Genomic DNA, 18,870 nt, shown 5'->3' with positions numbered 1-18,870 from the left:
TCTCCGCTGTAAGAAAATAGTACGTCAGATTTCGTCGCTACTGCTGAACTAACTAAACAATGTAGACAGTATTTAACGCCATAACTATTTCCATATTATCATCAATTTCATTTTTTTGTTGAAATTATTTGTTCTACGAACGGCATTTTGAGGATGACTGACGCGGATGATTAGTATTTAGTGGTTGCTCAGTGAGGCGGTCCCCGTTGCTACAACACATCCGCCATATTTGTTTACATTGTAACAAAAATCACGTGGGTGACATGGCTGCTAGTCTACCAAGCTACTTGAGTCCACCCCTTGACCTTCCATTCGCTAGAAAGAAAAGAAGCTGAAGACGCTGGGAAACTGTATATCCTCGGAATGCTTGGTTGTTGTGCAGGGCATCTTTTTGGCGTCTGTAGTGACTATTTTTAGTCTTCTAATAAGACAACGTTTTAACTTCACATGTTGTTTCCGTGTGCTTGATCTTGACGCCGGCATGGTAAAAATGCATGCACAGATTTTAGGGAATTCTAAGCCCAGTGTCAATGATACGAATTAATGGTAATTCTCGAACGATTTGAAGGCTCGTGCTTTCTTTTTTAACAGCTGTTTTGTTTACCCTGTGCCTTGGCCTTGGGTACAGTGTGTTGAGGCGAACCAAAAACCTCGATATCGGCGAGATTTCAGGCCTCGCTTCCAGAGGGTCTGGGTTCTGCTATGCACACATGTATGTTCTTTGCGAAGTCCTACATTTGGTACTATTGGAGGCTAGCCAAGGTCAAGTACCAACGGTGACCATCTGCTACTAGAGGCACGCAATCCTGTCAAGACAGTTGAACTAAAGGGTATCTGTGTCAGACATCGGCCTGAAATCTGTTCAGGACAATTATTATGTAGACATGGGTTCCAAAATGTTTAATGACAACCATTTTGGAAACATATTTAAAGAACGTCTGAAATACACATTTCTCTCTGGCTGGAGGGAAGAACTTAGAAATTCCAGTAAACTCCAAACCTATTCTAAGATTAAAAAGCACTTTGGCATGGAAAAATATCTATCATTAATTAATAATGAACTGTTTGCAAATAGCATAACAAAACTGAGAATCAGCGCACATTGCCTAGAAATTGAAAAGGCTCGACACCACAACACACCAGCCACTCAGAGATTGTGTCCCACATGTAAGGAAAATATTGAAGATGAATTTCATTTTGTGATGACTTGTCCAACTTATAGTAAGGAGAGAGATGCGCTGTTACAGACTACTACTACTAGGTCCTACTAAGACAAACGTCACCCAATATCTGGTACACAAATGATTTTCTATGTATTGTTGTCATGTCCGACCCATGTTCTTTACTACTATAATCTTTTTTGGCTTTTGTCCTAAAACAATGTCGTCATCAGCTTTCGTCAGTAGTGGTGGTCTCTAACACCAGTTGGCAACTAACCATTCACAACAGAGTTTCGCTTGACTTATTCGGCCTTGTTGACAGACTGAGCCAATTTTCCTGACGTCGTATTTTTAGTATCTTTTAGGCTGAATTGGGCGTTTGTGTTTGTTGACATACACATGCTACCCTGCTTGTGCCTGACACACGTTTGGCAAGGCCACCCTCCGTGAGTCAAGTTGGTCCGCAGTTTTGGCTCGGTCCCCCTTTTTTCTTCAAGGATACAGATATCATCCATCTAACTTCAATGTGGTAACATTTGTCTACGTTTCTGGTGTTGTAGCCTTGTCCTGAGTGAGTTTTGGCCACAGACGGTGGACAGTTGATTCTCCTGAAATGGCCGGATTTGGTCAAAGACTCAAACCCTGGTCGGGCCATGACCGGGCGGGGATAGGCGATGATAAAAACTTGATCGGGTTGCTGCTCGGAATGGCTTTGTTACAGTCGTAAAAAAAAAAGAGAGGCGAAAACAACTTCTCAAGAGGTGAATTAAGAGGACTAGATACGTGATCCGAGAGTATTGGGATCGGAGAATCTTGCGTCTATCTAATATAGATAATGAACACACATTGATGACATGTATCGGCCTGACATGCCTGTAGTCGCACCCGTCGGAACTTGAAGTTGTTTGGATTGTTTTAATGGACGCTCTGCTCAGCTCGGAACCATCACGAGCTCTTTGCAATTATGACCATTACCTTGCGTTCACTGCGGAAACATTGTTGGAACATATCTTAAGTCACCAAAACTCAAGTATGCACCCCCTCCCCCACAAAAAACCCTTGACAATCTCATCTCAAGTAACTTTCATCCTCCCTAGACCACGTGATCATCGCGGAAGGAATGCCAGAAGTCTTGTTGGGACCCATAGCAGACGACTTTCTAGGAATACTTCCGAGATAAACTAATGATGCCAAAGTTCGGCAGCTTGACTGTCTCCACTCCTGCACACACATAATCTATCCAATGAGCAGATATTAACATCAGTTAGATTCTGCAACAGTGCAGGACACATTTACGTTTTCAACTCACGCCATCGAACAGTGCTGTCCCGCCGCATCTTCCCGGTGTGAGGCTGTGTAATTCCTGAGATGGAGGTCGTGACTGGAACCAATAACCGTGGGTAATGATCCACATGTGTCTGTGCGGATCGGGTGTGCTTTCCGTGGCTTCAGACCAGGATACCGATCTGTCTCGTCCAGTGCCAGACCTTGGGAACGGGCCAGAGGTGACGCGCCGACGACCGCAGCTTTGAAGGGGAGATTTTCCACCTTACGGGGGCGATCGTCCATAGGAGCATCACCATTCCACTTTGGGATTTTCGGCACAGAGGTGTCGACCAACTTTCCAGTTCCATTTGGCGATTTTGCGCGCACGCTGAGTCGCCCTCAGGAGGCGTATCGAGCCGGTTATGTGTGTAAAGAGCTCTTCCTGCGCTTCCTAGTTAAACCCCCAGAAGTAACGGGGATCTTAATTGTTTCCAAAAAGAGCCACCTATCTTGCCGTCTTATTCCCCAGGTTACCAGTTCATCGGGCACCGGGCAGCCAGACCAGGCGAGCTAGCATGGCGCCCGTCGGATTCTTATTCTTTCTGTCCACTTGCTGGACTTTGCTGCACAGAGGAGAGGGTCAAGACTACTACAGTCAGTACACTAACTACGGCGGCGGCGGCGGTAAGGTCATCGAAATTACTGAGTCGTACGAGATAAGTGAGTGCCATGTTTCTTTTCAGATTTAACTCTTCCTGCACGCCGACACCACCAAACCCCTCAGTGCACTTGTGTTGTTCGTTAGGACGGTACTTTTTAGCGGGAAAAGCTTGTGACGTGGCAGCTCTGGACGGGGGAGAAAATGTCCTCTTTAGCTTTACTTTGCGGGTAACCATCATTTTTCCCAGGGGGGATTCGCTCTTTCTAATGATCAGTGAGGTAGGTGCAGTCGTTTCAGTAGGTTACATCACCGGGGTGCTTAGGCATAGATATTTTACTAGAAGTAGATCAATTGAAACCCGGTCGACTTTGGGCGGATAGCCAGACGCCGCGCTCAAGTTCGCAGTAGGCTCGTAGAGTTGGCGCTCTTTCGTCTTTCTTGCCCTTCCACATAAGATAGTTGAAAGGGTATAACTCGGCTGGCGTTTGGCCGTAATTATTTTGTTCTTATTGTGTCAGCTTTGATCTCCGGGTTGTTGTGATGGGTAGGGAATATGGCGGAGGGCGGACTGAAGTGATTTACGTCTTCCTGCCTTTTTCTTGGGCAACCAGCCGTTAAAGGTTTGTTTTTGCTGCCAGGGAAAATATACCATTTATGGAGAGAATAATACTGTGACTGTTTGAGTGAGATTTTTTTTCAAAACCTGTGTTAAAGCGATATGTGCGCTTGTAGTGAACATTTAGATTGACTTTTGTTGTACGTCCTGTTGGTTCTGTGGGGATCCTGATCGTAGATGCGCTTCATTTGACGGCGGTTTATCAGCATCAGTATTAATTACAGAACTATCGGCGCTATGTAAAATATTTTGCAGTTTTGAGCTCAGTTGGTGACGGCTGGCTGGTAGTGGTTAGAGCAGGGACGTTGGACTGGAGTCTGTTCGGATCAAAAGTTGGCCACGCGGATATCATAAAAATTTGATCGCTGTCCCACCAGGCAGCGTCCGTGCAATTTAGGTTAATGGCCCTATATTTTGGATAGTTAAGTCCGCTAATAGGCTTGTGAAGAATGTCGTAGTTTTGTGACAGGATATCTAGCATGTATTTAAATCTGAAAGTAACAAGCTGCAAAAGAGTACCACGCAAAAGACTTGGAAGTTTTCCTGTTACGAAATTTGCCAGTAAGAATATTATACGGTTTTATCGCAAACTTAGAAAAGTTTCTGAAAAAGAATGTCAGATACCATCGTGTTCAAATGACAGTTCGTTTATCTAAAAATTACCACAGCTTGCATTGCGCCGTCGACTCTTTTCTGCGTCATTTGTCCCCCTGCGCTGTGCGTGTTTGAAAAGATTTTGGAGATTTGTCCACGACTGTTATGACGTGTCAGTCTTCATCTGTAGTACCTCAGGTTTGAGGCGGTCCTATAGAACTACATGTGCTGCTGATTATCCTCCCTATATGCACTGGCAGGCAGAACCTAAGATTTTTTCAGCTAGCACACTCCCGGGAGATGCATGTGTCCTCGCAGTCGGTTTCAGTGACGGAAATAGGGTTCTAGGTCGAGCAGGAACGAACAGACAAAGCTGACAAGACAGCCGAAGACGAGAGAAAGGGTTACACAGGTCATTCCTGCATTTCTTCTTCAGACAGGGGGTGCCCTGACCGGAGTACGCTTTATGAAAATCACCTGTGCATTCCAGTGTTTACGTCCCCAGTGACAGTGTGAGCACACGGGACCGACTACCTTGTTAACTCCAATCGGGCACTGCAAAGACCAAACCTGTTTTTGTTTTAAAACCTGTTTTGACGGCAAAAGTTCTTGTAATCAAGATCTTGATCTTGGTCCGGACCTTATAATTAGCAGAAATCGGCGTTCCAAGAATGTTTTTGTCAGTGCAAAAGCTCTGTTTTATACTTTTTACTTGATTTGTCTTCGATCGCTGCTTGTTAAAGTTTAAGTCCATTTATCGACCATCTGTCCCTACCACACTGTGCTGGTGTTCCTCCTAAACATTGCTCACAAATCCAATCTGAAAGGAGATCTAGCGTGGCACTTCCTCAGTAAGTTTGCCAAACGGGACATTATGTCACAGAATAGGAAACAACCCAAGGTTACTGGCAGTGCGCCATTGCCCTCCTAGTAGGCTTCACCAGCCTAGGCCGCTGGATACCAGCCTAGTTAGACTAGTTAGTCCCTCTGTACGTAAGGGGTGGTACCCATGCTACTTTTCCACCTTCGTTTTTGCCACAGTCATTTACTTGATAGTCACATTCATGAGAAAGTCAATTTTTCAATTCACGATCTCTGAGAAGTGAAAGAAAAGCTATTTGTCTCCACTGCTTCTTTCTGCGCTGGTTAAGTCAAGGATACAACCCAGGTCATTCTCATCGTCTGACATTTAGAGTAAACGTTCACCTCCTGACAATGACCCTGAAATAGATCCGTCTGGGATGATGCCCCCCTCCCCCACCACATTCCACCTCCAGCACCCAATAGTCTTGTCACCTTTAAAGTTAAAGGTTATTGTCCTTTAAAAAGTTAACCGCAGAACTTCAGAAGTCAAGACTCCTTTCCTATCATCTAACAGGTTCCAGCTAGGATTTTGTCAGTTCGGAATTTGAAATGCACCAATCGTTTCAGACAGTGGACCACCTGCCGCTACCTGTTTGGTGTCACAGCTTAATTCCCTTCAACGTAAGCGATTAAAGCGAAGAAAGCAAGCCTATCTTTGAGATTCCTTTTGAAACTTGAGAAGAAAAGTGTAGTGTCACGGGGTGCCATCCGTTTCTGTCTGAAATACGTCTACACCATGAAACAATCTTCCGTTGAAGTTCTGGGGAACAAAAGACGTAAGAAATCCAGACGTTTTTCATTAGATCTTTCTTAAAATAGTACTGTCACTCTCTGTCATCTGCCAGTTTTCGAACGCTGTGCCCTTGATGCACTAATACAGCTGCTCAAGATAAGGGATTAAATCCCTACTTCAGCATTTCAGGCACATGTATCATGTTCGTGCATTTGATAAGCTAGGTGTTTCTCTTGAAAGATTTATATTTTGCCCAAAGGTAAAGGTAGAATTCCACACTGCGTGTCGTATATCTTCATAATCTAGACTTACTCCAGACCTGGTTTCAGTCAATAGTAAGTAAAATGTCAAAGGGCGAGAACATTCTTTAGGCTGACGGCAATGATAGAGACTTTTATCTTTTAGCAATCAACCATGTCTTCATCTGACATGTCCAGTAGATAGATGCCAGCCTCTTTGGGTCTGCTATTATTAGAGAAAACGCTGGTCGACAATATATTAATCTGTCAACGAAGATGAAACAACTTGTGTCCTTGATCAAAGGACTCAAGTGTCAATCTTGTGACGGCCGTAGCCACGCCCGACAGCCATGATGTTTCCAAACACTCCTGTATCATATGATCTCATATGTTTGACGGTACGTCACATCTTGCTCTTCGTGACGATGCACACATTTTGGTTGCATTTCATCACACCATGATACAGCGATCTAACGGGTGACTTCTTCATTTATAGCTTTCCAAAGTAAATCGTCCATGTGTCATCTTCCTTCCTCTTCAAATGTCTTCAAATGGAGCAAGGATTGATGGCTATCTAAGCCAGGATTTGGCGCCTTTCGTTGTAAACTTGTATTATCTTATGCTAGCTATCTGTCTAAGACCTTGCTCTTGCCTGCCTTCCCAAAAAAGATCAATCTCATGTTGAAGAGAAGTGACCTTGCTACGTGTCGTCGCTATTATTGAAGTGCATAAAAGAGTGTCGTCAGTTCAAGCTATAGACAAAATGGTTTGTGACCTTTAGTACCGTTCCTTCGGGTAGCTATTGTAAAAACAAACTGCTCCTGGTCTTGATGATTCTGACCTAGACCCAAAAACCAGATAGCCTGGATGCCAGACAGTTTCCTTGAGGGCACGTTGTCCCTTGAACCGAGACACTGGCCTGGGTTCACCCTTGAAACAGCCTGGCATCCAGGCTAGAACCACATTACACAGATGCATAAAAACTGGAAAAGAATCTTATTTTTCATCACGATCTGACTCCTTGGTTCTGGTGGACTGTACAGAGCTATATTATAACTGGACAAGTTAATGGCCATGTAGTGTGTCGTTTTTCTGGAATTTATGGTTTCTTCGCGAATGCAAAATTGCACCCACATGTTTTCCCTGTTTCATGGCAACAGGGCTCTTAAGGGATTCCTGATTACAATGCAGATAATTGGTTCGTTTGATGGTTACATCATTATTCTTGAGCGAAGTAAACAACTGTAGATGTTACCATGTGGAGACCATATCAGATCCTCGAGTCTTCCCGACAAGGACGCCAACGGCCATAGAAAACTGGTAAATTCCGGAGTCAGCGCTGTGTTAGATTAGAGTGTTGTTCTCAATCGGCTGAAACCGGAAGGGCGCCTGATGATTGGGTGTACTGGTTTTGTGGACTTCGGTTGTTTTCATGAGCATTAGATATTAGGCGGCTTCCATGACCTTTTATAATAGCATTTGCTAGACAAGGACTCCGATGAGACTTTGGTTTTTGTTATCCCGTACAATTGCAATTTCATACTGGTAGTGAATTACAACCCGCTGCTTCAGCGATTCCTGAACAAACTCTTCATCTGCAACTTGATCGGTCCTTAGTAAGAGGCCGAAGTGAATTTTAAGTTGGGCATGGCATTGTTTTGTTGAAGTTCGTTTATCTTTTTCTCCATGCAGGCCTTCCCGGCGACAAAATCGTTATGCCGACCAAGACAATGTCCATGAGCTCATATCTTGGCCGGCATAACGATTTACCACCCTGACAAGATCTTAATCCTTCAGGTGAAACTACTTGCAAGACTGATAATCTTATAGATTATCAATGATAAGATTATCAATAGTAGCAACCCTGACGTTGTAATTTGAAACAGGTGGTGTTCGTTTACTGAGAACAAAAAAAATGGTTGCGTCCAAGTTGGTCACCTCTTGCAATGTTTGGAAAATAGCCACGAAGAAATAGAATTCGGTGATCACAAGTTGCATATGTCGGACTGTTCCGCGCTTTGCAAACGGCTAATTTTGATGGCCTGAGCCGCCTGACCTGCCGCCAATTGAGTAAGCTTGATTCCTAATTAAGTGGTAATTTCCGGAGTTGTAATTTGCCGCCCATGTCAAGAGGTTGGAGATCTTTGTAGAATCTCAAGTGTCAATCGGACGTTGTCCGTTACTCTGACTTGATACTAGCATAGAGGCACTCATGTCCGGTCGAACGGTAAAGCTGTAGCTTTTGCGTTTTAGATGCAGACGAAGAACTTCCACGGGATCTATCTGGCCTATCTATACCCTCCAAAACTCTCATATGTCTATTCTCTATAGCAGGGGGATAACTGGACAGATGGGCCGTTATAACACCCTTTTATCCAGATTCCACGTGGTGTACTGAAGCATGTTCACCCTTTCTCACAACACATGTTTTTGGCCACATATGTATAATGCTTGAAGCTGTTGGCTTGCTGTTCGCATTCACCACAGGAATGATCTGTGATAATGTAACCATGTGTTTTTTCTACCCAGTAATTCCCAACTTTCAGTGCATGTTCCTGATCCTTGTTTGATGTGTTTGCTTGTTATATTATGCCTGATGACATGCCGACTGTTGAGAAGCATCCCAAAACGCTATCTTGCTTAGTAGTGCTGCACAGAGGAGTGCGAAATCTTCTCAGCTTGTAACGACGCCACCTTGTAGCTTTGCTTGCAGTGCAACGCCGGACTCCCCGCACGTCCCACACTGAGTACGCACGAACCTGACCTTGCCTGGTGCATGGACGTGTGATAACGACACTTGATAACCCACTAACACTCTTTGTTCCAGTTGATTCCTCGACCCCATCCCAGGCCAGTTATCCCACCTCCTATGGCTATGACCAAACATCCTACAACAACTACCAACCGCAACCATCACCATCTGTTGCAGCTTGCGGAGACCAACACAACCTGTGCAGTGAGTGGGCCAAGAACAACCAGTGCGTGGAGAACTCGGGATACATGCTGGAAATGTGCCCGCAGAGCTGCCGAGCGCCCTGCCCTCAGCGCCCGGCCCCATCCTACCCGTCGTACCCGTCATATCCTTACCCCTCCTCGTATCCATATCCGTACCCCTCATCATACCCATCCTATCCTTCGACTGGGTATCCTTCGTATCCGTCCTCTGGTAAGTTGTAGCATAAAACATGCAACCCCATATATTTCTAATGGTTTGTATGTATGTATGTATATGTATGTGTATGTGTATGTGTATGTGTGTGTGTGTGTGTGTGTGTGTGTGTGTGTGTGTGTGTGTGTGTGTGTGTGTGTATGTATGTATGTATGTATGTATGTATGTATGTATGTATGTATGCGTACACAATCTTTCAACCGTCGGTGCTTATGTGTTGAATGAGTAGGGATGTGTACTTGTGTAGTGCTTATGAACGCCCAATATCGTTTTGGGGAAATATTAACAATTACTTTCAATGGCGTAATTTTTTTTCAATGCTGTGTAATACCTTTGCGACGACACTTGAACCATGCGTATTGTCGTTTGTGGAGCTGAAAATTTTCACAATCATCATCGTAGTCCGGCGTCTATTATGATCTATTATTTGGTGCAGTGAAACCAAATGAAAAAGGTGACAGATGATGACATGAGATGACCACGATCATAGGAAACGTTAGATTCTTATCTACCAAAGATAACAATTGTTTCCACCATCCAAGGGTAGAACGAGATTGCCAAGTACAAGAAGGATCAATAAGGGCAGGACAAGATATTAGTTGATTATACAAAGATACAGTAGACCCCGCTATTTCGTGAAAGAAAATTTCACTTGGTTTATACTAAAAGCTAAATACAAAACCACGTCTTTACAAACGACATGTTGATGAAGTGCTTTTACCGAGAACGTTGCTATAACACAAAGGATGCCCTCCGTATCTGCTAGCTGGGTACTACGTCTCGGCAGCGGAGTTTTATCAGCTGCAGGTGAACGTGAGCGGCATCTGGGAGATCCTGAACATCACCAACCCCGACCTGGTCCTCAACATCACCGCAGAGATGAAGAAGAGACTGGAGAGTAGAACGCAGACGACGACATCAACATCATCAACAACAACGACGACGACCACAACAAGCGGATCTGGAGTTAGTAGTCTGTGTTTGTTATTTAACTGTGGTCTGCGCACTGTAGGACACCTTTCTTACATATCCTACCACTGAGTAGCCTGGTATCCAAACTTATTATAGCTCCCGAGTCTCCTCTCCGCAAATAGATTTCTTTCCATGTCTATTTGCGTAGAGGAGACTCGGGAGCTATAATAAGTTTGGATACCATGCAGGCTTACCACTGAGACTTTCATTAGAGCGAAGGTCATATAGTTCCCCAGACTATATTTGACCCACAACTCCGGGAGATACTGATCTCTTGTGCAGTGATGTGTGTCTGTCTTAAATGTGTAACAACTGTGTTGCCGGTAGGTAGTACACTGTACTACATTGGGTTATTGTAAAACCATCCAGATGTGGCAGTGGCTTGCTGGAACATTGAGCGTCGAAATGTCTCTTCTATTGAAAGTATAGCAATAATGCATTCCGCAGCGACATGTTGAGTACGGCATCCTTACTACTAGTATCTTCCATACATTCAAATAGAGGGAAGTATGACATCTCCAGTACAAAGCACCATAACGTAGTATGTAACCACGCACACACAAAAACGTTGCTATGTCACGGACCTGCCTCTCACAAAAATTGTATTTAGCACTTAATCTAAAGTTCAACGACTGTCTTGTGTCACGAAAAGGGGAGCTTTGGTCATTGAATCGTCCTGATTGACATACGCGTGCTTGATCAGTGTGTGTGTGTGGGGGGGGGGGGTAGAAACAATGATGTATCCAACCGTTGAACCACATCGCAGTAGTCAGAACCATGTGCACACACAGGTTGCTCGGTTAGGAACGATTCCTTTCCTGTTGGCAGGATCTCAATCTCTTTCAGAGATTGATGATTGGCAAAAATTTCTTGCATTCTGAAGTAAAACTATTCAAACTATTCCTTATCGGTGAGGGCTGCGGCAACATGTTAGCAATTATAACATTTCTGCTACGAGATGCGTTTGAAACATGGTCACAGCGCACTGCGTCACAGCAGTAGGATTTAACGACTCTGCAAACAGATTTTGGCTGGGCGGACGAAAATTTAAGATCAAGGGCAAGTGTCATTAGTTCATGTCTGTGGGCACTAGGTCAGTATGGGTTCATACTGCGACCTTGTGAAGTGTTCTAGCTTTTATGTCTGACCCCCTGAGAACTTTTCGTCTGGCTTTGACATCTCTAAGGGTGGTGCGGAGGATAGACATTGTTACTGGTGTGGTCATGCTATCTTAAAAAGTTGTTTTTTAAAAAGCATGGCAAGGATCATCACACTTATTGGGTACGATTGGTCCCATACGACCCACAACATTCTGTTAGATTCAGGTCTTATGTGTTTTTCGATAGAATAGATTACCTGCTAGTGATTGCAGTCGAGGAGAACATCCACCAACTGTTTTAGCATTTCTCATGTCTGATTAACTGAAATGAATCGATCTGTTAGACTCTTTTCATAAAGAACACTTACCCCCACCCATATCCCTTCTTGCATTGTAATTTGTAGGGAAAATGCTAAAATCATATCAAAACGTAACATGAAAAGAGTAAGACATCTAGCGGTGAGACACACGTCTGTTCCTAGAAAAACACGCAGAATCAGAACGTGATGTAACGCAAGAGGTCATATCACCATGGAGCCGTATCCAGAAACATGCTGACTTCATTACGAGTCAGCGATGTCATATCTGTTTTGAGTTCTGGAGGATTTCAAACTAAAGGTGAAGGATTAGAGGTGCAGCGTAGTCAACCCCTAAGTAGTAATTTTGGATATCGTCCAGACAGATTTAACAGTTATCGCTGTTTCGTCGTCAGTTCGGCACGGGGGCGGCGGGGTCGGCGGACTGCTGCGCGGGGGTGAAGTGCGTTCCCCGGGACAAGCTGTCCTGCTCTCTGAACGAGCAAGTCCTGCCCTACGGGGAATGTTGCTACCAATGTCTAGGTAAGACTTAGTCTGTATTCTATTATGGAGCACATTTGTGTGCAAGGGGTTGGGTAGACAAGCTAACCGTACGTTTTTGAACGCAAAGGTAAAGATGTATTTACACTGCTCATGTATTCTACTTACCCTCTAAACATCGTTAGACCAATCAGAAGCCTTGTAGTAGAATCTCGAACAGGTGTCGTTTTTCGGACGCAAAGGATGCTGGGTAGCTCGGTGTTACGGCTAATTCTCAGAGTGGACGATAACCCAGCTTCCTTTCTGCAAAAGACAAGAAACAGTGCCAAAAAGTACTAACTGTCTAGCTCATCTGTCTTTCATCTGCAGGTGAGACGGGTTACAGGTACGGACACTGTGACATGCTGCCCAACACGGCCATCCCTCTGGACCAGCAGACGCCTATCGCTGGTTATGTTGACGTTAGGCAAAAGGTACAGAATGTCTTTCCCTTGTCATGATGTCACTCTCGGTGTAGTTGGAGAGTCTATAGGGCACCCATAGCGCAAGTTATAGTCAAGATTCATGTGCAGTGCTTACTTTTACTAAACAATTAATAGTGTAGTTTTAATCTGGCCAATCAGCGAAAAGGAGCGGTTCTGTAATGATGGTGGCCACTAAGAGAGAGTTTAAGAAAGAATGAAAGAGAAAGAATTTTGGCAAGAGTCAGACGATCACATCTTTATATTCATAGGTAGTGCATGTGTCATCATAGCAACCTTACCATTTGACAATCAATCTTCACCTTCTTTGGAGCAACCCAACTATCTAACGTGACTGTGAAGCTAACTCTAAGATGCTACGTGGAACCAGAATTGCACGAACAGCGATTGAATCTACTGCAGTTAAGTTGACTATAAACTAGTAAATGGTGGTTACACTGTCCAACATATGCGCAAAATCAGCTCAGTCCGGTAGGCAAAACGCTGCTTTTGCTCTAGCCTAACCTTTCTTGTGCTACAATTCATGGTCTGAAAAAAAGGCATTCTAGAGTTCTTCTTTCTCCTGGGTGAAAGTTACAGATATGTTGTAGGTGTCGATCATTGTCGTCCAGTGCCTCCCGGATCCCCTTATTGCTCCCCATATCGCTCCATAACAATGCAAACCTGGTCTCGCACCTCCGTTCACAGCTTAGCGGCGGTAAGATTGAAGTGCGCATGCAGGTGCTGGGCTTCGATTCCAAGAGCCGGTCGTACGGCATCACGGTTCTGCAGTTCGGCGACCTGAGCCGAGGCTGCCTGTCTGCCGGCGACCATTACAATCCCTTTAACAACACTCATGGCGGCGCCAAGGACCAGGTTAGGTACGTCCAACCCGGGTCTAACGTCTTGTACACTCACCCTTGTTCCAGCTAACGGGAGGTAAGGTGGAAGTGTTCTTACGGCTAAAGGGCTTTGGCAGGAAACTGCGCTCATATGCCGTGACGGTCCACGAGCTAGGCGACCAGAGTAAGGGCTGCACGTCCACCCGGGACCACTATAACCCATTCAACCTCAGTCATGGTGGACCCAAGGACGCGGCTAGGTACGTTTGAAACACCATGAGCCCTCCCCTTCTGCCGCTTGCACGCCTCCAGCTTAACTCCCAGAGAGCTGGTTACGTGGCAATAAACTGCCTAACGTTTTACCTGATGACGATCAGGAAACAGACTCATGGACAAGGACTGCCTTCGGCAGCAAAAAAGCACCCTCCTATCGACATCTTTACTCACTGATCTTCGTGAAATGATCCCATCATCGCTTCTTATGGATTTTTTGTAGCTTTTCTGCAGACAAATCAAACAACGACAGACCAGACCAAACAAGGTTAATTTTTGGCAAGTGTTTTGCAAGCCTTGCGGTGTCCCCAACATGTGTCTGCAAAGTGTTTTCATTTGATTGATCTTGGTGCTTTGATATTGTTTGTGATAAGTTTTAAAATGGAAGCAATGAGGACTTATGTGTGCTGGAACCCATATATCAACCCAACCCTACTGACCGAACCTTCCTGTAATCCAATGGTAGTTTTGCCGCACATTAAAACCAACAGATTGTCTCAGGTAATACGTGTTGCTTGTCGGGTCTCAATAACGTCCTGTCTACTTACTCCTGTAGTTACCCCTCCCCCGTCCTTCAGCCGTCGAGTTCGCCAACCCTTCCCCGTCTCAGTTCTCCTATGAAGCCCCTTTCAGCGTCTCGCGTCCCTTCCCTGCCCCCCCCCCCCCCCCCACCTGACGACCCCCTCCCCCATACAACTGTCCTTCCTTTTCGTGATCAGAGCTGAGGGTAACAACAAGCATGCAGAGTTCTAACCCAGGAGTGGCTCCCGCTTTGCGCTCCCCCCCCCCCCCCCCCCCCCCCCATCATAATCCTCCCCTTCTTCCACAGAATATCTTACCCACCAGCGCGCATAGTCTTCAGACTGCAGCTGGCATTTTTGTTGTGAAAAAGAAATAAAAGACTTTCAAAACCCCTGGAAGTTGAACCGGATATTCAATACTTTTCGAACCATACTTTTCATCCAACCCGTGAATTAACCATGGATGAGCTGGGTCATTTTCTGTAGGCACCTGGGTGACTGGGGTAACGTGGAGGCGGACTCCACTGGGGAAGTGAATGCCATCATCAAGGACGAAGTGGCGTCCATGGTCGGACCCTACTCTATCATTGGCCGCACTATTGTGGTGAGTCACTTCGGAAAAGTACGTCAGCAGCAGGTGCTAAGCCTTCTTGATATAAATGAAAGCCAGCAAATCAAGTTTGTTTTCCAAAACGCTCTATTTCAGTTCCCTGACATCAAATGATAGTTTGAATACTTTAAACACCAGTTGTCAACGTCCTATCCTAAAATTTGATGATGGCTTAACCTATCCTTAAGATTGAGAAAGAAAAAAAGTTTGGTAGTATTTGGCAAATACGTTGCTTCATCTAGCGTATACTAATAAGTTTCAAGAAAACTTGAATATTGTAGGATTCCTTGTTTTAACCTGTACCCAGTCGTCAGATTTCTGTGGTGCTAGCATGCGCACGTAACATCTTAATTGTATCTATTAATCAAATTTCTGTGAAAACCTCACTAGATTCATGCCAACGAGGACGATTTAGGAAGAGGAGAAAAGGCTGAGAGCAAGAAGACCGGTAACGTGGGGAAGCGGCTGGCGTGCTGCGTGCTGGGCCACTCGGACGGCACACACTGGAAGGACCTGGAGAAGCGGAGGAAGAGGAAACGGGAGGCCGTGCGTGTGGAGGGCCCCTCCGCCAAAAGAGTTGTACGGTCCCCCCGCAGGAACTAATGTGAAGGGGACGGCACTGTGCTGTACAGACAGGTGTCACTCATGGCGCCACTGTAGTGGGTAGAACGCGGGGAAAGGGGTCAAGAAAGGGAGAAAGGGATCTCATTAATACAATATTTACAATGTTCGTAGTTCTGAATATGATACAGGTACCATGCATTTATGCTTTCAGTACCCTTAAGTAGACAATATTATAGCTTCTACAACTTTGTCTTTTTTATCTTTTTTATGAATGTCAGACGAGTAAATATACATGTACATGTAACGGGCTATTTGCCGGACGGTATTCGTTGATATTTTTTAAATCAAATTTGAACTGTATTTAATCACTGGGGATATATTTTAAATTCTGCGAAAGGAAAGGCTACAGTTATTAACGTTAACGTTGTCAATGTAGTCTATGGAGTATCACGATAAAGAAAAGTGTTGATCCGTGAGAATAAACGGCATAGTATACCGTTAAGAGTCCAGACACTATGGAAGTCGATAGTGGAAGTAGGGGAGTAACTAGGCCTCTGTAGGCAGTCAGCGCCCAGGTACAGCGGTTCTGCAGTTGTGTGGAGATGGGTACTGGAGTAAGCTCCAAGCAGATGCTAGATCCGGCTTGTTTGGCAACGTTTTGTGACGTCTCTCCATAGATGTACAAAGCGCTGTAAAACAAGCCGGAGCTAACATCTGCTTGAAGATGAAATAGGAGAAGGTCGCTATGATGTATTTTAATTCATCCATAGATGGTTAATTGAATCAGATGCTTGTAGCAGCGAAAGGGCTGGGGTATGTGGTTGTGACTTTTGGATTGTTCTGGTTCTGTTATTATATTTTGATACTTTGTACCAAACAGGGAATATACGAGTTAAATCCGAATCACCTTACTCGAGTCGTGACCAGAACAGAAGGTCTCAGCAGCTTCAGTTAAGCCCTGTCTGCGTCACATTAACTATAGTAACTCATTATCTGTAAGACAAAGCACGCTGCGATTTACTTATAGGATAGGGAGCGACTTTTGTATTTTATAACTGTCAAATATTTTTCCAGTGTAAAATTGAAGACTTTGTTTGAAATGTATCTTTGTAAAGGTTAGTCATATGTAACGTCGCTTCGTCACTGAAAACAATCTGTTTAAATTCAGGACAGGTGTCTAACCCTTGCGACTATCTTAGATAATGCTTAGAGGCGTTTGTGATTGATAGGTCGGGTCGAGTTCAGATGATGACCTCATCACCATGGCAACTGACGGTGTCGGGTCAAAGATCATGCTGCAGAAATACCTGTTCAGTGCCGTTATCACTGTCAGGGGTAGTTACAGACAGAAATGCGGATGCTCGTCCCTCAACTTGTTCTTTTACTTTACTGGATATTTTCCTTTAAAATCGATTGATGATTGAGACGATTTCAGATTCAATTTGGAGATGAAAGACGTTTTTCAAACCATAGAAGTGATATTTGTATGATAGTTTTGAGAAAATTTCATCACAATGGAGAAAATGACATACAGTCATACTCCAATCAAATCAAATCAACATGAACCGCGTTAGCGATGCTCGTTCCCATGGATACATGATGGGTTTGATTGACAGGACCGAAAACGACCCGACCCGTCAATGGCGAATCCCTAATCTTTTTGTTTTAATTGAAGATAGGACATATAGTTAGATAGACATTCGATAGTTAGTAAGTTGATACTTTGATTTCTGTGCTAAATAGGTTTCTGTGCTTTCTGATTGATAACTAATTTCACTTTTCCTCTGAACTGTCATTAGTTATTTGGTTATATTCATAAAGATAAGAAGTAGCGCCAATATGCGTTGATACTTTTTTGCTTGCTTGATTAACATATATCGAATAGAAATGACATATGGTTATCATATATTAGAATCAATCATGACAACAATTTCGATGTATGGATTCCGACACCCGAGTGCGGTGCGTGTTACGGGATGCGTACATTCATAGAAACTAGAACATGTAAATGTTTTGGTGTGGATTTAATCTCCAAGCAGATGTAGGTCGTAACATTTCGCAAGCTCACGTTCCCGGAGCACCGGGCCTTTCCACTGGGAGCTGGAGGAGCGTTACGACTTTGCCTTTCTACCGATCTACTTGGAGATTAAAGCGCCACCTTTCGGAAATAGATATGTTTGCCCATCTTACACACGAGAGGATAAAGTAGCTTCAGTTTTCATCACTTTCGGCGAACAGCACACAGTCACACACACAAACCCTTTAGCCAAAATATTAGCAAACTAATCGCCAAGTAGAGGTTTTGATCGGGGGCCAGTAATGGCCGGGATCTGCACTCCCCCGATCGAAACCTCTGCTTGGAGAATATACGTTCAAACCAGGTGCATACTGCAGGGGAGTTCCATAGCGGCTAGATTGCTTGATATACTACAATTTTCTTCTGAGAGTGCCAAAATGGCCTTCGGTTCAGGTTGATATATTAGGGCCCAGCCCGCTCGAACCGAATGGATTCCGTCGAGTGTGAACGGCTCCATCCCGGATTGAAATCAATGAAAATATATGTAGAAGTAGTACTGTAAATGCATTTCAGTTCGCGTGGTTTATATTTCGCGCTAAGGGGATAATGGAGTGTTCGGGGTGGTTTTAAGTTCACGGCAGTGCTATAGTCACATACTGCTACAATATTGGACAAAAATGTTCGCGATGGTTTTAAGTTCGCGCGCGCGGTGAAACGGTACCCGCGAAAACAGCGATCATGTTAAACCACCGCGAACATTCTGCATTTACAGTAGTAGTCCACTGTGTTCTGCTGCTGCAGTGGTCTGAACTCTCTGCAGCTGCTATCAGTCACTAGTAATGACCATTGCGTGAGGTTGGAAGAAGTTCGAACGAGGAGAAGAATACTCTCCAAGGAGAGGTTGGTGGAGAAGATTGTGATCTTTTTATCATATGCGCCGTTTTCTGTCGGCACCTCTCTTGGTGGAGGGTGCCGACATAAAACGGGGCATATGATAAAAAGATCACAATCTTTTCCGCCAAACTCTGCTTGGAGAGTAGGAGAAGAGGGCGTGCCTGATCCTTTACCTGACTCAGACGCCTCAGGAGGAGTAACAGAAATAAATCAACCGCAGACTGTCACTGGAGTATTTTCTGCTCGTGATTCACATCCTTTATCATGCTTCTCACTTCCTTCGCCAGCTGACCCCTGTACACAGAAAAAGCCTCAGACTTGTAACAAACTCCACGTGACGTCAGAGACTTACCTTAGCCACTACATGTACCGGCAACAGAGTGGCAAGACGAGATAAGAAATAAGAAATGGACAGAATGATGGCGAGAATATGTGAACAAAAACATCTTTAAGTTATCAACTTTAAAGTGGAGCCGCGCTTTTGAACTGTTGGCAGCCTTGGACGGTCGCACAGAATT

At 44.5% G+C, this 18,870-nt stretch overlaps 1 protein-coding gene across 7 annotated transcripts; it reads left to right on the top strand.

The window, feature by feature from the left end:
- Positions 1-2,450: 2,450 nt before the first annotated feature.
- LOC136435338 (uncharacterized) lies at positions 2,451-17,279 on the top strand. Of its 7 annotated transcripts, XM_066428760.1 has the most exons (9): positions 2,456-2,769; positions 2,956-3,146; positions 8,961-9,299; positions 10,069-10,268; positions 12,086-12,212; positions 12,540-12,643; positions 13,340-13,512; positions 14,754-14,871; positions 15,268-17,279. In XM_066428760.1, exons 2-9 carry the CDS (start codon positions 3,002-3,004, stop codon positions 15,478-15,480), a joined length of 1,419 nt encoding a protein of 472 aa, XP_066284857.1. In that variant the 5' UTR covers positions 2,456-2,769; positions 2,956-3,001; the 3' UTR covers positions 15,481-17,279. The 7 variants fall into 7 exon arrangements, with proteins under 7 accessions (XP_066284864.1, XP_066284858.1, XP_066284863.1 ...); XM_066428761.1 differs by lacking the exon at positions 13,340-13,512 and adding an exon at positions 13,561-13,733 and having other exon boundaries at positions 2,452-3,146; XM_066428762.1 differs by having other exon boundaries at positions 2,456-3,110.
- The last annotated feature ends 1,591 nt before the right edge of the window (positions 17,280-18,870 follow it).

The sequence above is a fragment of the Branchiostoma lanceolatum genome, chromosome 5 (genome assembly GCF_035083965.1).
Source record: "Branchiostoma lanceolatum isolate klBraLanc5 chromosome 5, klBraLanc5.hap2, whole genome shotgun sequence".
NCBI lineage: Eukaryota > Metazoa > Chordata > Leptocardii > Amphioxiformes > Branchiostomatidae > Branchiostoma > Branchiostoma lanceolatum.
The sequence above is the reverse complement of the archived record's forward strand: the minus strand, read 5'-3'. Positions and strand labels throughout refer to the sequence as shown.

Coding starts and splice junctions, on each gene's coding strand:
- LOC136435338 (XM_066428761.1), top strand. CDS start 3,002: ATGGCGCCCGTCGGATTCTTATTCTTTCTGTCCACTTGCTGGACTTTG. Junction 12,213..12,539: donor ATGTTGCTACCAATGTCTAG/GTAAGACTTAGT, acceptor TTTCATCTGCAG/GTGAGACGGGTTACAGGTAC. Junction 12,644..13,560: donor ATGTTGACGTTAGGCAAAAG/GTACAGAATGTC, acceptor CCCTTGTTCCAG/CTAACGGGAGGTAAGGTGGA.